Raw genomic sequence first — 15,000 nt, 5'->3', positions numbered from 1 at the left:
TGTATTGTGCAAGATATTTTTCTCCCTTGGTGATGGACATTTAATGCACAGAGCTTAATTTGAATATAAAGCTTAAATTGAATGCTCAATTTTATGCCAAAAAGTAGAGATATCTTAAATGATTACATAATACTTTCATGTTTAACAGGTTATTTCATTGTTTCATTCTAGTGATATAGTATGTTTACGGGCTGCTTAATTCATACAAATAAAATAAAAATGAATGAATTAAAACTAAATCCATAAGATGATCACCTGACAGAACCCTTTAAGGGCCGACAGTCAAACACGTCAGCTCGTGTTTACAGGGAAATCAATGGAGAAGTAGCGCAGACGCAGTGGAGAGGAAACTGTGTTGTTGTTCATTGACAGTGGTTTACATCGCTCGTTTGGCCTCAGATCACCAGCTCTCGTTGAATATGCATCAATAGCAGAGTTTCATCCCACGTTTGGCTTCCTGGAGTTCGGGAACAGCTGATGACTCATTCTTTGAACCGTGTGCTTCTGAATTTTGAAAATGGAGTAAACTTCACAGATTGAGTGGAGAGGGAACGTTAAACAGACAATGTAAACATGTTTAGCTTGGTGTTATTAGCATTGTACACACGTTTAGCATGTAGTTTGCGCTGTCCAGTTAGCCCTTGCTGCGAGATAATGTAAAAACTTTTTCCATTTCAGTGTTAATTCAAATAGAGAGAGTGAGCCAATCAGCAGTAGGGGGCGTGTCCACTCATGATGGAGGAGGAGAGAGTGAGCCAATCAGCAGTAGGGGGCGTGTCCACTCATGATGGAGGAGGAGAGAGTGAGCCAATCAGCAGTAGGGGGCGTGTCCACTCATGATGGAGAAGCAGAGAGAGTGAGCCAATCAGCAGTAGGGGGCGTGTCCACTCATGATGGAGGAGGAGAGAGTGAGCCAATCAGCAGTAGGGGGCGTGTCCACTCATGACAGGGGAGGAGAGAGAGTGAGCCAATCAGCAGTAGGGGGCGTGTCCACTCATGACAGGGGAGGAGAGAGAGTGAGCCAATCAGCAGTAGGGGGTGTGTCCACTCATGATTGGCTTTTCTAAAGTGTTCCAAAGTATTCTTATGAAACAAATTTGCAAGCAACATATAAATATTTCTTTTTTAAAGAGTAGATGTTTTACCAGTGACTGTTCCTGAAAATGTGTGTATCATCGCCTGATCATTGGGTTTCTGTGTCCGCAGCTCATTTACTGTCCTGCTAATGTGTGATGGCATGAATATGGGACATCTTCTTTTTTTTTTTGAGTGTCATGAATTATTCTCCTCTCGTAAAGAGCCCAGACTCCCTTCAGCAGGTGTGTAATGTTCCGACTGAACGCCACATCAGATCTCATCACACCAACGTGTGTGTTCAGCGTGTGAGAGAGAGTGACACTGAGAGAATGGTGGATCAGAATCTCTACCGGCTCAAGGGCCTCATTTATAACCGATGCGTATTCGCACGAAACAGGCCCTGAAAGAGGCTTTCACTTCCGACGCATAAGTTGTGATATATAAAAACAAATTTGACGGGAATATTTGCGCACATGTACGCAAACTCTGATCATGCGTACGAACGTTTTGGAGACGAAGCAGTTTGGCGACACCGATGGTGATCTGAGGGACTGACGAATGATGAAGGAAAACCACTTTAAATCTTCATTCTGAGTCCTAATCATAAATATAGTGCGTGTTCACAATAACAGTTTAAATAAATAAAATAATGATTTAAACTATGCTTTAGGCCACATCTAATATACACATTTAGATTAAATATAGCATTCTCATTAATGGAGTTAAGCACTTAAATTTCATGAAATCATTACCAAGAAGTTACACTTTTTTTTTTAATATTATAATAAATAGAAATAATTGTAGTGATGCTTTTGAACACTTTTCCTGTGGCACGCTGTTTTAACTACAGCGAGGATTGCTTTGTGCATTATATGGTCTGAGGAAATATTTTCGCGCAAATAATGATCAATAATGCACAATAAGGCCTATCTGTTTCCATTAGAAATATAAAGACAAGAAATTTGGCCAGTGGAAAAGATTGAGAAAAACTTTCTCTGAAACGAGTGACGAGAGTCAAATAAAAAAAAAGTGTAAAAAAAGGAAAACGAGGCATTGTAAGCTCCATATATGGTTATATAGGGGAGGAGATGCATGTGCGCACAATCTTTCTCTGACTGGGATTTATCAAGGGAATTCAGAGCAGGTTCTGGTGTACGCATAGCCTGGTTAAAACCAGACCATTCTCAGTAGTAACTGAGTTATGGTCTGGCAAAGCTTCATTAGTAACTCATTTCCAAAGGGGTGTCACCAACGGACGTCGCTCAAATGCCTCTGGGCGCAACTGGATAGACCTAAAACCAATCAGAGCGATCGTCATCGTGTAAAGCCCGCCCCAACGTTTCTGATTGGTGCCTCGATTTGGACAGATTAGAAATCGGCTTGAATGAGCTCTTTGCCAGACTACTTGCAGAGCAAATCTAAATTTGCCGGAAGTTTGTCTGGGTTTTTCCAGGCTAGCGTACGCACGCTTTTATAAGTCTAAATATTTTTTTGCATAATCAGCTTTGCTGGGCTGCATTTGATCAGTGGAGAGAGAGATCAGCTAATTTCATTCTTTGGAGAGTCTCTTTCGGGGGTTTCCAGTGAAGAAATAAAGTCACCAAAATTATATATTTAAAAATGTTTTCCAGTTCATGTCTTAAAATATCTTGAATGTAACTCGACACCCTTGCCTCATTTAGTATATGCAGTTCTATGAATATGCAAATGAGCCCCGCCTCCACTCACTCACTCAGCTCAGAGATCCACTGGTTGACGATCACACGTTGATCTGATTGGTTACAAGGTAGTTTGTGACGTCAGAAACACCAGCGATTTCAAAGCGTGTGTTTGAGACTGCCTTTGGTTCACTGCAGTTTTAAGAAGGAAATACTCAGCCATGGTGTCGACTTATGAATTTACACATGGTTTGTCTTAAATCATATTAAAAACACCACATAGACACATAAACAACATTAAAAGCTGGATTTACACCACAGGGGGACTTTAAGACATGTTAACACCAAGAATGAAAATTATAATAAGCTTTCCTGTAGCTTTTTCCAGTAGAGTGTTGGCGCTTGCAACGCCAAGGTCATGGGTTCAATTCCCAGGGAAAGCAAGAACTGATAAGAATTTAAATTGTGTTTCTTGAGATGCAATGTAAGTCGCTTTGGATAAAATAAATGTAAATAATGATAACTATAACTACAGTATAAGCGTTCACACCAGTGCACGATATCATTCTGTTTCTAATAAGCCAACCCGCTCAAGTTCTTTAAAGCGGGGAGGATTCTGATTGGCTGTCAATCAGGCTGTCAAAAAAATCATTCTGAAAGTGATTCCAATGATATTGTTCCTCTGTGCCGTTATAGTTGTGCTGTGAACTCTGCTATTCTTTTATATATAGATTGATTTTTAGAACTATATCTTTATCGATATCGTCCTGTTACTGTGTTTGAACGCGAGTAAATGATGATTTTCAGTTTTGGTTGAACTTTTTAAGGTGGTGTTTTTTTCATTAAGGACCCGTACAGAATGCTCTGTATTTCATAATTCTAATAATCATACATTGTAATCCGAGAGTTTAATGTTGCTGTGATTTGAACGTCTCCTGGCTCACACGAGCGGGACAAACGGATGTGTGGATTCCTCATTCTGTTCATCAGCAAACACTGCTGTAGTTTGAGACTTTTGACTTGGCTTCGTAAACAACCACCCACAGCATCACGACGGCAACTTCTGCATTAGCAAGCTCTGCTTGAGTATTCCTCAGGAAATGTCGTATTTCTCCTGGTCGAGCTGCAAGACTCTGTTAGCTCTGTGTTTAATGTTTTGGCTGTAGTGCTCCTTGGGGCCCGGCATTCATATGCAACACACCATTATATTTTTCATTACCTAAAAGCACTAAGTAATGACCATTCAATACATGGGGCCATTGTACATTTAGTTAATCTGTAAACCACAAGAGCGAGATGGACGTTGCAAGGTCACACAGACTTACACAAACACACAGTCTCGTCCATTTAAGTAATTATTAAAAGGTTCAATACATTCCCGCATTATCGCTGAGAGGTTTGCAAAGCTGATTTACTCCAGTTTATACACAAGGCGCTTATTGAATGTGCTTTAGTTGTTGGTGGAAAGTGGTAAAGCCATCTGATTGGATGGCGGACCTGTCAATCATGCATTTTGAGCTCTGTGATTGGTTTCTTCAACACTGTTATCACAACTTTTTATCTTTTGTAAAATCAACTTAATTAATGTGGTTCAGATAACATAATATTTTGAGTTACTATTAATTAAACCAATTTTCTTCATTGTATTTCCTCAAATATTTAATTTCAATGGACTCAATTTTCAATTTTAAGGCAATCAGGTAACTTACTTTAAGTTAAACCAACATTTTTTTTTTACTGTGAATGTGTATTTGACCTTCTGCATATTTGCGTGTGTGTGTGAGTGTTCAGTGCAGTGATCAGGTTCAGAATCGCTGTGAATGATCCGTTTGTTCACAAACATCTGCTGTGTTTGGAGGACGGACAGAAGCGGGTCTTTCCTGACAGATGTGTGTGTTTGCATTGACTTTGACATCGGGCGGACTCTCTCAGGTCTCTGCTTCACCTCGGTTTACCAGAATTGACGGGCCTTGTGGTTTAAAGTCAAACCTGATTACACATCTGGCCGCTGAGGTGTGGATCAAATGTCCGACTCGGATTCGTTGGTTCAGCAACACAGTTCAGCGAAAGAGTCATTCAGGACTCACAGCATGTCAAAGAAAATACTATAGTGTTTTATATATAATCCACACACACACACACACACACACACACACACACACACACACACACACACACACACACACACACATATATATACACACACACAATACAGTATGTAATCAGTTATTCATTCATAAATAAAATTAATAATCTTACTTTTAATTTTGCATTTTAATTTGAACCATTTTACATTTTATTAATTAAAAGCATGTATTTTTTATTAATTCTAAAAAAAAAATTCAAGCAGATTAATAATTTTATTTATTGTGTTTTTTTAATTTTTATTAATCTTACAACTTTTTGACTGTACGATGGCCTTACTAACCAATAAAATATATAAAAAATAATATTATAATCCATTATATAATTAAGAAATAAAACTAATTTATAATTTTACTTTTCATTTAATATTTTAAGATATTTTTAATCACATTTAAAAAAATATATATTCAGGTCGATTAATAATTGTATTTATCATTTACATTCAATTTACATGATTTACATTTATATATATATATATATATATATATATATATATATATATATATATATATATATATATATATATATATATATAATTTAAATTTGATTTATATATATATATACACACATATATAATTTTTCTATATTCATGAATTTAATTTTTTACATAAATATTTAAAAAATTGCATATATTTTTCAATTTGTAAATTTTACAACTTTTTGACTGTCAGCCTGATTGACTAATCACAATCAAATATTCAAAATTTGCATATAATAATTAGTTGTATTTATTAATTAATTAATAATAACTAATTAATACTTTTATTTTTCATTTAAATAAAAAAAAATAAAAAAATAATACGATTTTTCATTTTGTTTGGATAGTCTGTCCAGCGCCAGTGAAATCTGTTACTCACACAGGAACAGACCTTGATGTTGCTACAAATAATTCATCAGCAGAAGACACTCGGGGAGATGCCGGATTTTTACGTGTATCAGAGCGTATTAATATTTGATGCTCACACTCGAGTCTGTGTTCAGCGCTGAGACTCCAGCTGAGGTTTGAGCTCAAGGTTGCAGATCTTCAGTGTCAGGAGTCGCTGTGACACGACACACACTCACACACACACACACTCGCTGGCCTTCAGATCCACACTGTTGTTCTGTTTGATGTTCAGCGCTGTTAGTGTGTGTGTGTGTGTGTGTGTGTGTGTGTGTGTGTGTGTGTGTGTGTGTGTGTGTGTGTGTGTGTGTGTGTGTGTGTGTGTGTGTGTGTGTGTGTGTGTGTGCGTGTGTGTGTCTTCCTATTCATCCATCCATCCATCCAAAAACTTGTGAGCAGACATGAACAAATACACAAATCACAAGCATAAATAAATACAAAATTCAAAGTTACCGATGAAGAAAGCTCTAACAGAAGTATTGAGGCACAGAATGTAATAATGAAATGAATGTAAAATAACACTGTATAATGTCCACTGTACATATGAAATATAGATGAATCAGTGTTTTGTTGTATGATTAACATTAATGACAGACAGCAGGTTTTATAGTGTACTGTCACTTTAAGAGCTGCACAGGTCCAGTGTTATGTTACACATCCCATTCTTTCCCAACACTTTATCTATCTATATATCTATCTATCTATCTATCTATCTATCTATCTATCTATCTATCTATCTATCTATCTATCTATCTATCTATCTATCTATCTGTCTGTCTGTCTGTCTGTCTATATTTGTCTGAAATGTGACCTACAAATGCACGTAAATTGGTGAATGTTTTACACTAGTCAGCATAGTGATAGGTCTCTCTCTCTCTCTCTCTCTCTCTCTCTCTCTCTCTCTCTCTCTCTCTCTCTCTCTCTCTCTCTCTCTCTCTCCCTCTCTCCCTCTCTCTCTCTCTCTCAGTGTAATTGTGCGATACAAACCCCATTATAAGGCCAGTTCCAGGCGACTGTACGTCTGGATAAAGTGCGTTTGATCAGGTTTCCGAGCAGAACTGTGACAGGACCATCATCTGTCATCTGAGTGATCCATTACTGTCATAACTCACTGTATTACAGCCATGAAACGCTCTGGCATTACGGTGGGAAACGGGATCCACGCTGATACGTGTACATGACATTTATTTTCTTTCCACATGCAGCTCTTTCATATCTCAGGGAGACTTAACGAAAAGTGCTTGAAAATTGCTTGGGAGAAATAATAATGCACAAATAGTAGTTGTCATCCAGTGAGAGGAACTATAAAATGAATGTAAAGACATGCTCAGATCGTTTGATCTGATATATAGTTGATAGTTTTTATTAATATTTAAAATATTTTTTATATATATCTTTTCAGATTTAATTTTTATTTTAATATTTAGTTTTTTGCCATTTTTATAGTATTTAAAAAAATATATTTTTATACATTTTTATTTCAGTTTTAGTTATTTTACGGGCCAGTGTTATTTTAATATTATTGCGATATTATTATAGTTTTTTATTAATATTTTGAATTTGTTTTTATTTTTATATTTTCTGTTTTTTTTTTAATCTATATTTTTAGATAAAATTATCTATATTTATCTATATTTTTTATCTATATCAGAAATGAGAAATATTTCCTTGGCATCTAGCTGAAATAAAATAACTTTTTTTTTTTTTGTTATATTGTATTCTATTTCTATTTTAATTGATTATATTTGAATTAAAAAATATGTTTGTTTTTTTCAATGGTTTCAGTTTAAGTTTAAGATCCCACACTTCCATGAGATGTTTGATGTAAAACAGCTGGTGACCTTTAACCTGCTGGTGGCCTTGACCTGGGTGCCCGTGACATTTGCAAATGCAGATTGATCTGTTACACACATTGATTCTGTGGCTCCGCTGTACCAGAGCAAATATCACACGCTACAACTCCACAGATAAGTTATGCACAGCGAATCATATTTTCTTTCAAATTCAGTCAAGAGAAGAGTGAGGGGGGACATAAGTGTCCTGCGGTCTGGCTTTTGAATTAATTTTAATTACGAAGTGAATACAGTAGCCAGTTATCTTGAGTTTTTCCATATGAATTTTTCATGCACTTATATTAGAATTCATGATGAGGCTGGAGTCAAACGGATCCTCTTAAAGACAAGGATCTTCCCTGTCGGTGACGGCGAGGAAGAGAAGCTCTTTGTGTGTGTTTGGCGTTTGGCACAGACAGGCTTCGGCCCATATTGACTGATGAGTCTGGCGTCGGACCAGCAGATTGTAATTTAGAAATCCCCTCTCGCCTGTGCCAGATCTGAGCACTTCCAGAATTATGGGGCCTATTTATATCAAACTGGAAATGTCGCTGGTCTGCCAACTTTTACAGTCTCTCTGAAACCAACCAACAGGCGAGACGGACCCTCGACAGCCGGACGCTAATTTATATCAAAATGTACAATTTGATTTGTCTAATTTCATTTCGGAGGGGAGGGACAGGTGGACTATGTCGTTCCAGCGCCGGCGCACAGATTCGGTAATTAATAATTCATCCGCTTTCAGGCCTTTCAGGAAGTTTAGTATCCTATCCAGTGATTCCTCATTTCAGCCGTGTGCTCGTTATTTTACATCATTAAGTAAAATAATCACATTAGTATAGCATTATATATATAAAATTACTTTTTTGTATTTTCTAAGTTTAGTTCAAATTTTTGGAATTTTGGAAGTTTTTATTCGTATTTAAAAAAAAAAAGGTTATATATATATTTTTAATTATTAATTTGATTTCAGTTTTAACTATTAAGTTAAACTAAATGATAATGTTAAAATTTGCAATGGCAAAATAAAACAAGTTTTTTTTCAATACTTTATTTCTACATTTATTTTATTTAAAGTATTTTTTAAGTATGTTTATGTAGTTTTTGTTGTTAAATAATTCTATTTCAGTTTTAGTTATTTTAAGTTAAACTAAATAAACTAAATTAAAATGTTAAAATTTGCGATGGCAAAATAAAATAAGTTTTTTAAAATACTTTATTTCTACATTTATTTTATTTAAAGTATTTTTAAGTATGTAGTTTCTGTTGTTAAATAATTCTATTTCAGTTTGAGTTATTTTAAGTTAAACTAAATGAAAATGTTAAAATTTGCTATGGCAAAATAAAATACGTTTTTTTCAATAGTTTATTTCTGCATTTATTTTATTTAAAGTATTTTTTAAGTAAACGTTTAACGTTTACTTAAAAGTATAACGTATAACGTTTTTGTTTGGTAAATAATTCTATTTCAGTTTGAGTTATTTTAAGTGAAAATTTGTTATGGCAACTAGTTTTAGATTTTATTTTATTTTGAGTAACATTTGTTTTATGGTTTTAGTTCTAGTCAACTATAATAACCCTGGGTATTTCACACGAGAATTCGGTTTAGTTCTGTTTTGCTCTCATAAAAAATGAATATGCTAATGTTGTATTTTAAGAAAGAATGTCTATTCAAATGAAATGTGCTCTTGTCAAGCTCAGACACTTCAGATCTGTTAATGATAAGTTTAGATGTTCATAAAGAGCTGAAGTTTGTCATTGCTCAGTGAGGCTCGTGTTCATGTTTCTATTTTTTCCTCTATAAAACATGATGGATCAGTTTAATTCCTCTTTTTGTTTGCAATAGTGCGCCATTTTAATAATAAATTGCATCAGCATACTGTGTTCCAGCTTGTTGAAGTGAAAAAAGTATTTGAAGTTCTAATGGAAAAAAGATACAGAATTAAATGAGTAATTATTCAACTGGTTTAATGTCCCCGTGAGGCTCTTTTCCAGTGGAAAAAATATATATTTAATGTGAAAACGGAAAATGAGGAGGCTTTTTTAAATAAATCAAATGTATGTAATAATCAACACTCAAATAAAGATTGTATATAGATATTTAAATAGCAAATAAAGCAGTTTTCATTAAAAAAAAAATATTATATAATTGTGTCTACTCCAATTTGTTGTTGAAACGCTTAGATTTATTCAAACATACATTAAATAATGAAGACATCAGGTTAAAAATATAATGAAATATTTATTTACTTAAAAAATAAATATATATATATATCTTTATTAATAATATTTAATTAATTTAATAATGATATATTTATATTATATTTCATATAATTATATATTATTATGTATATAAAATAATTATATTTATATATTTAATAATCTTTATATATATATATATATATATATATATATATATATTATTATTATTATTATTTTATGTTTTTTCTTGCTTTTTCTTTCTTGCTAATTTAGTTTATTATTATCATTTTTTATTTATTTATTGTGCACGATATAAAGACCGAAAAAGCTTCTTCTTCAGCGCTAATTAATCCATGTCACTATTTCGTTCCACGATTTTGCCACATTTCAAAACTTTTCCGGTCTAAACCATTAAGATTGCATTACTAATGTTATGCACTGATGAATCGTTCATAATGGATATGAAACCAAATTTCAGTCTTGATTTCATGTTGATCTCAAAGTGAGAAAATCGGAGCTGGATGAATGTTGATGTCGCTGGCGTTTGGCTTCAGATGTGTGTATCCGGACCGGAGCAGGTCGGCCTGGTGTTGGGATGCGAGTGAATGTTGTTGTAACATCAGTCCCGGAGGAGAGACAGTATCTGGGTCAACGCCGCTCCTCAAAACGAAAGTGCTCTTCTCTTATTCTCTCTGTTTTTTTAAATCTCCTGCCTCGGTTCACTGGCGCTCAGGATCCTGCAAACAGAAAAGAGTTTAGTTGAAGCTTTCCAGTTGCTGTTGCATAATTGAGACACTTTAAACATGAGTGCAAGACAAGCCTCTGCCTTTAGTGCTCATTACATTTACACCGTCGCTTTTATATTTGTGAGAATAGGAGGCGTAATTTAAGATGAACATTCATTATCAGCAAAACAAGATTAGAAAGGTGATTTGTTCATTTGTTTGCTGGCTGTGATGCTGTACGATGATGAGGAAGAGTGTGTTTTGTGCTGCGTGAGAAGTTATACTTCAGATATTCCCTTTCATGCAGTGTGTAGTAAAGCTGTGTGTGAATGTAAAAGGTCTGGAAAGTATTAAAGATCAAAGTGCAGATAATGGAGTTTTTGTCTAATAAAAGAAAGACGTGATTCTGAACTGAAACGAGTCGTCAGTGATTCAGTCTCACTTTATACTGAACCTGTGTAGGTTTGTAACTAATTAGCATAATGCCAGCCTGTGGTCCTGATTGGCTGAACAGCGTCTCTTAGCTCCGCCCTCAAACACTGTAGTGTATCTTAGACTGAGTTTGGTTCGTGTTGTTCGTGTCGAGAAGACGCTGTTTTCTGAGATTGATACGGTAAAACCCACGCCATCGTTACTGTTCGTATCACTGTGATCAAGAGCTGAGATTCAGATATGATAATGAGCATTTGCTTTCTGACCAATCACAGCAAACTGGGCCGTCTGACCAATCAGAGCAGAGTAGACCAATCACAACAGACTGTGTCATCTGACCAATCAGAGCAGAGTAGACCAATCACAACAGACTGGGCCATCTGACCAATCATAGCAGAGTAGACCAATCGCAACAGACTGGGCCATCTGACCAAGGCCATCTGACCAATCAGAGCAGAGTAGACCAATCACAACAGACTGGGTCATCTGACCAATCAGAGCAGAGTAGACCAATCACAACAGACTGGGCCATCTGACCAATCAGAGCAGAGTAGACCAATCACAACAGACTGGGCCATCTGACCAATCAGAGCAGAGTAGACCAATCACAACAGACTGGAGCATCTGACCAATCAGAGCAGAGTAGACCAATCACAACAGACTGGGCCATCTGACCAATCAGAGCAGAGTAGACCAATCACAACAGACTAGAACATCTGACCAATCAGAGCAGAGTAGATCAATCACAACAGACTAGAACATCTGACCAATCAGAGCAGAGTAGACCAATCACAACAGACTGGGCCATCTGACCAATCAGAGCAGAGTAGACCAATCACAACAGACTGGGCCATCTGACCAATCAGAGCAGAGTAGACCAATCACAACAGACTGGGCCATCTGACCAATCAGAGCAGAGTAGACCAATCACAACAGACTGGGCCATCTGACCAATCATAGCAGAGTAGACCAATCGCAACAGACTGGGCCATCTGACCAAGGCCATCTGACCAATCAGAGCAGAGTAGACCAATCACAACAGACTGGGTCATCTGACCAATCAGAGCAGAGTAGACCAATCACAACAGACTGGGCCATCTGACCAATCAGAGCAGAGTAGACCAATCACAACAGACTGGGCCATCTGACCAATCAGAGCAGAGTAGACCAATCACAACAGACTGGAGCATCTGACCAATCAGAGCAGAGTAGACCAATCACAACAGACTGGGCCATCTGACCAATCAGAGCAGAGTAGACCAATCACAACAGACTAGAACATCTGACCAATCAGAGCAGAGTAGATCAATCACAACAGACTAGAACATCTGACCAATCAGAGCAGAGTAGACCAATCACAACAGACTGGGCCATCTGACCAATCAGAGCAGAGTAGACCAATCACAACAGACTGGGCCATCTGACCAATCAGAGCAGAGTAGACCAATCACAACAGACTGGGCCATCTGACCAATCAGAGCAGAGTAGACCAATCACAACAGACTGGGCCATCTGACCAATCAGAGCAGAGTAGACCAATCACAACAGACTGGGCCATCTGACCAATCAGAGCAGAGTAGACCAATCACAACAGACTGGAGCATCTGACCAATCAGAGCAGAGTAGACCAATCACAACAGACTGGGCCATCTGACCAATCAGAGCAGAGTAGACCAATCACAACAGACTGGAGCATCTGACCAATCAGAGCAGAGTAGACCAATCACAACAGACTAGAACATCTGACCAATCAGAGCAGAGTAGATCAATCACAACAGTGTGTTTGACCTTGGATTAAGGTTAACATTTTGTCTGAGAACTCAGAGACAAAATTAGAAATGTATTTAATAGCATAATTGGGACACTTCAAGATCGGTGCTTTGTTTGATGCACTAGCAACTACAGAAGTGAAAGAGTCATCCTCGGTCATCCTTCAGTATCTGAGCTGTGGCACTGGTGGCCTCAGTGTTCTTCATGAATCCTGCAGTCCGCTGTGGCTCGATCTATACTGGACCTGGTCTCAGAGAACGCCTCCATCAGCAGAATACACCAATCTAATGCAGAAGAGATGCTGTGTTACAGAGGTCAAGGACTCACAGTTCAGCTCTGTGTTCCTGAAGGAACGACTCCACAAACATCTCAATAATCAGAGAAGGCAGATCTATGTCTACAATTCAGTTTAATATTGATCAATTAAGCAAATATCCATTTACTAACTGTAATCTATCTATCTATCTGTCTGTGTCTTGGTAATTTTATGTTAATTTATTTTTATTCATTTATTCCATTTTATATGAGTTTATTTTCTAATAACATTTTAACATTGTTTTAGATTTGGTAATGTTTATTTAATTTTATGTTTATTTATTTTACTTATTTACTTTTATTGATTAAGTTAACTTTATATAGTTTTATTTATTTATTTATTTATTTATTGTAATGTATTTATATGTTACTTATATTTATTTATTCAATTTCATTTGACTATTTCGAATAACATTTTAATTTTAGATCTGGTCATATTTATTTACTTTTATTTATTTACCTTTTTATTTACTTGCATTTATAGTATTTTTATTTGGTTTTATTTATTTGTTTACCTTTTATATTTATTTGTAAGTTTATTTATTTTTTTATTTATTATTTTATAGTTTTGTAATATTAATTTATTATCACATTTTAATAAAATTTTAAATTTGGTAATATTTATTTACTTTTATTTAATTACCTTTTTTATTTACTCTTATTAATATTGTTTTTATTTCCCTTTTATATGTATTCATATTGATTTGTATATGTTTATTTATTAGATTTTTATTCGTATTTTTTTATATTATTTATTTATATTTGTGACCCTGGATCACGTCACCAGTCTCGAGTCGCACGGGTAAATATGTGGCAATATCCAACAATACACTGTATGGGTCAAAATTATCGATTTTTCTTTTATGCCCAAAAATCATTAGGATATTGAGTAAAGATCATGTTCCATGAAGATATTTTGTAAATTTCCAACCGTAAATATATAAAACATTTATTTGTGTGAGTGAGTGCAGCACAATCGCCAACATAAATGAATAACTTTAAAGGAGATTTTCTCAAAGTTTGGATTTTTTTGCACCCTCAGATTCCAGATCTTCAATAGTTGTATCTCTGCCAAATATTGTCCTATCCTAACAATCCATACATCAATGGAAAGATTATTTATTCAGCTTATTTATTCTCAATTTAAAAAAAAAGGACCCATGTGACTGCATGGTTTAGTGGTCCAGGGTCACATTTATTCTCTTTATTTATAACAACCTTTTTTGTATAATTGTTTGTATTGCTTTTTTATGTTTATATATTTATTTGCTAATTTGCTGTAATTTAATATTATTCATATTTAATATTATTTCAAATGTAGTTTTTCTCCTGTAATTTCGCTTGTTTCACTAAACAAACTCTAAAGCGGTTCTGTGAACTGTTCATCTGAGCTGAACTCTTGTGTGACATGAAACGATGCAAATGTGAAGTTATGTGTAGCGTTGCTGCATCGACCCAGCGCTCCTGTCCCGTCCTCAGCTCAGCCCGTTCTGGGTATAATTAACCAAACAAAGCTTATTGATTCTGCTTGCAGCTGAAATTGTTTGTGTGCGCTGGAGGTTGGTGGAGTGCTTTGTTGGCTATAAATAAAAACAGAAAGGAAAGCATGTAATGGATGCCGGAAAGCGGCGAGTTGTATATTTCTCTGTCAGCTTTAGGAGGTTTGCTCAGGTTTAGGGAGGAATCGGTCTTTATACGGATCATCCCGGACGTCATCTTAAGCTGCATCGATGCTGGATGTGGTTTAATGTTGTCTGAAGGCAGGCCTGGATTTATTTAACGCACTAAATCAGAAGATTGTCCGACAAACAGCCGTAAAACACAAGGTCCTGCGAGGAACAACAGATTGTTTTGAGGCAGAAGCTGTAAATTCAGCAGTGGCGTTTGCTTTCTGTGTGTGGAGGTGAGCCTGTGTGTGTGGAGGTGAGCGTGTGTGTGTGGAGGTGAGCGTGTGTGTGTGG

General features: G+C 35.9%; 1 protein-coding gene across 7 annotated transcripts in view; it reads left to right on the top strand.

The window, feature by feature from the left end:
- Positions 1–15,000, top strand: part of chst8 (carbohydrate (N-acetylgalactosamine 4-0) sulfotransferase 8) — a 219,110-nt gene that overhangs the window by 34,811 nt on the left and 169,299 nt on the right. For 2 of the 7 annotated variants that reach the window (XM_082182378.1, XM_082182379.1), the window contains exon 1: positions 7,919–8,314. The exons of 2 other annotated variants lie outside the window; for them this stretch is intronic. In XM_082182378.1, coding sequence (XP_082038504.1) covers positions 8,285–8,314 — 30 coding nt within the window. In that variant the 5' untranslated portion in view covers positions 7,919–8,284. Of the gene's footprint in view, positions 1–7,916; positions 8,315–14,662; positions 14,943–15,000 lie in introns of those variants that run through there. 3 more of the 7 variants (XM_082182380.1, XM_082182377.1, XM_082182382.1) reach the window with 3 other exon arrangements.

The sequence above is a fragment of the Leuciscus leuciscus genome (genome assembly GCF_965113295.1).
Source record: "Leuciscus leuciscus genome assembly, chromosome: 10".
In the NCBI taxonomy this organism is placed as follows: Eukaryota; Metazoa; Chordata; class Actinopteri; order Cypriniformes; family Leuciscidae; genus Leuciscus; species Leuciscus leuciscus.
Note: the sequence above shows the minus strand (reverse complement) of the source record. Positions and strands in the feature narration are given on the sequence as shown.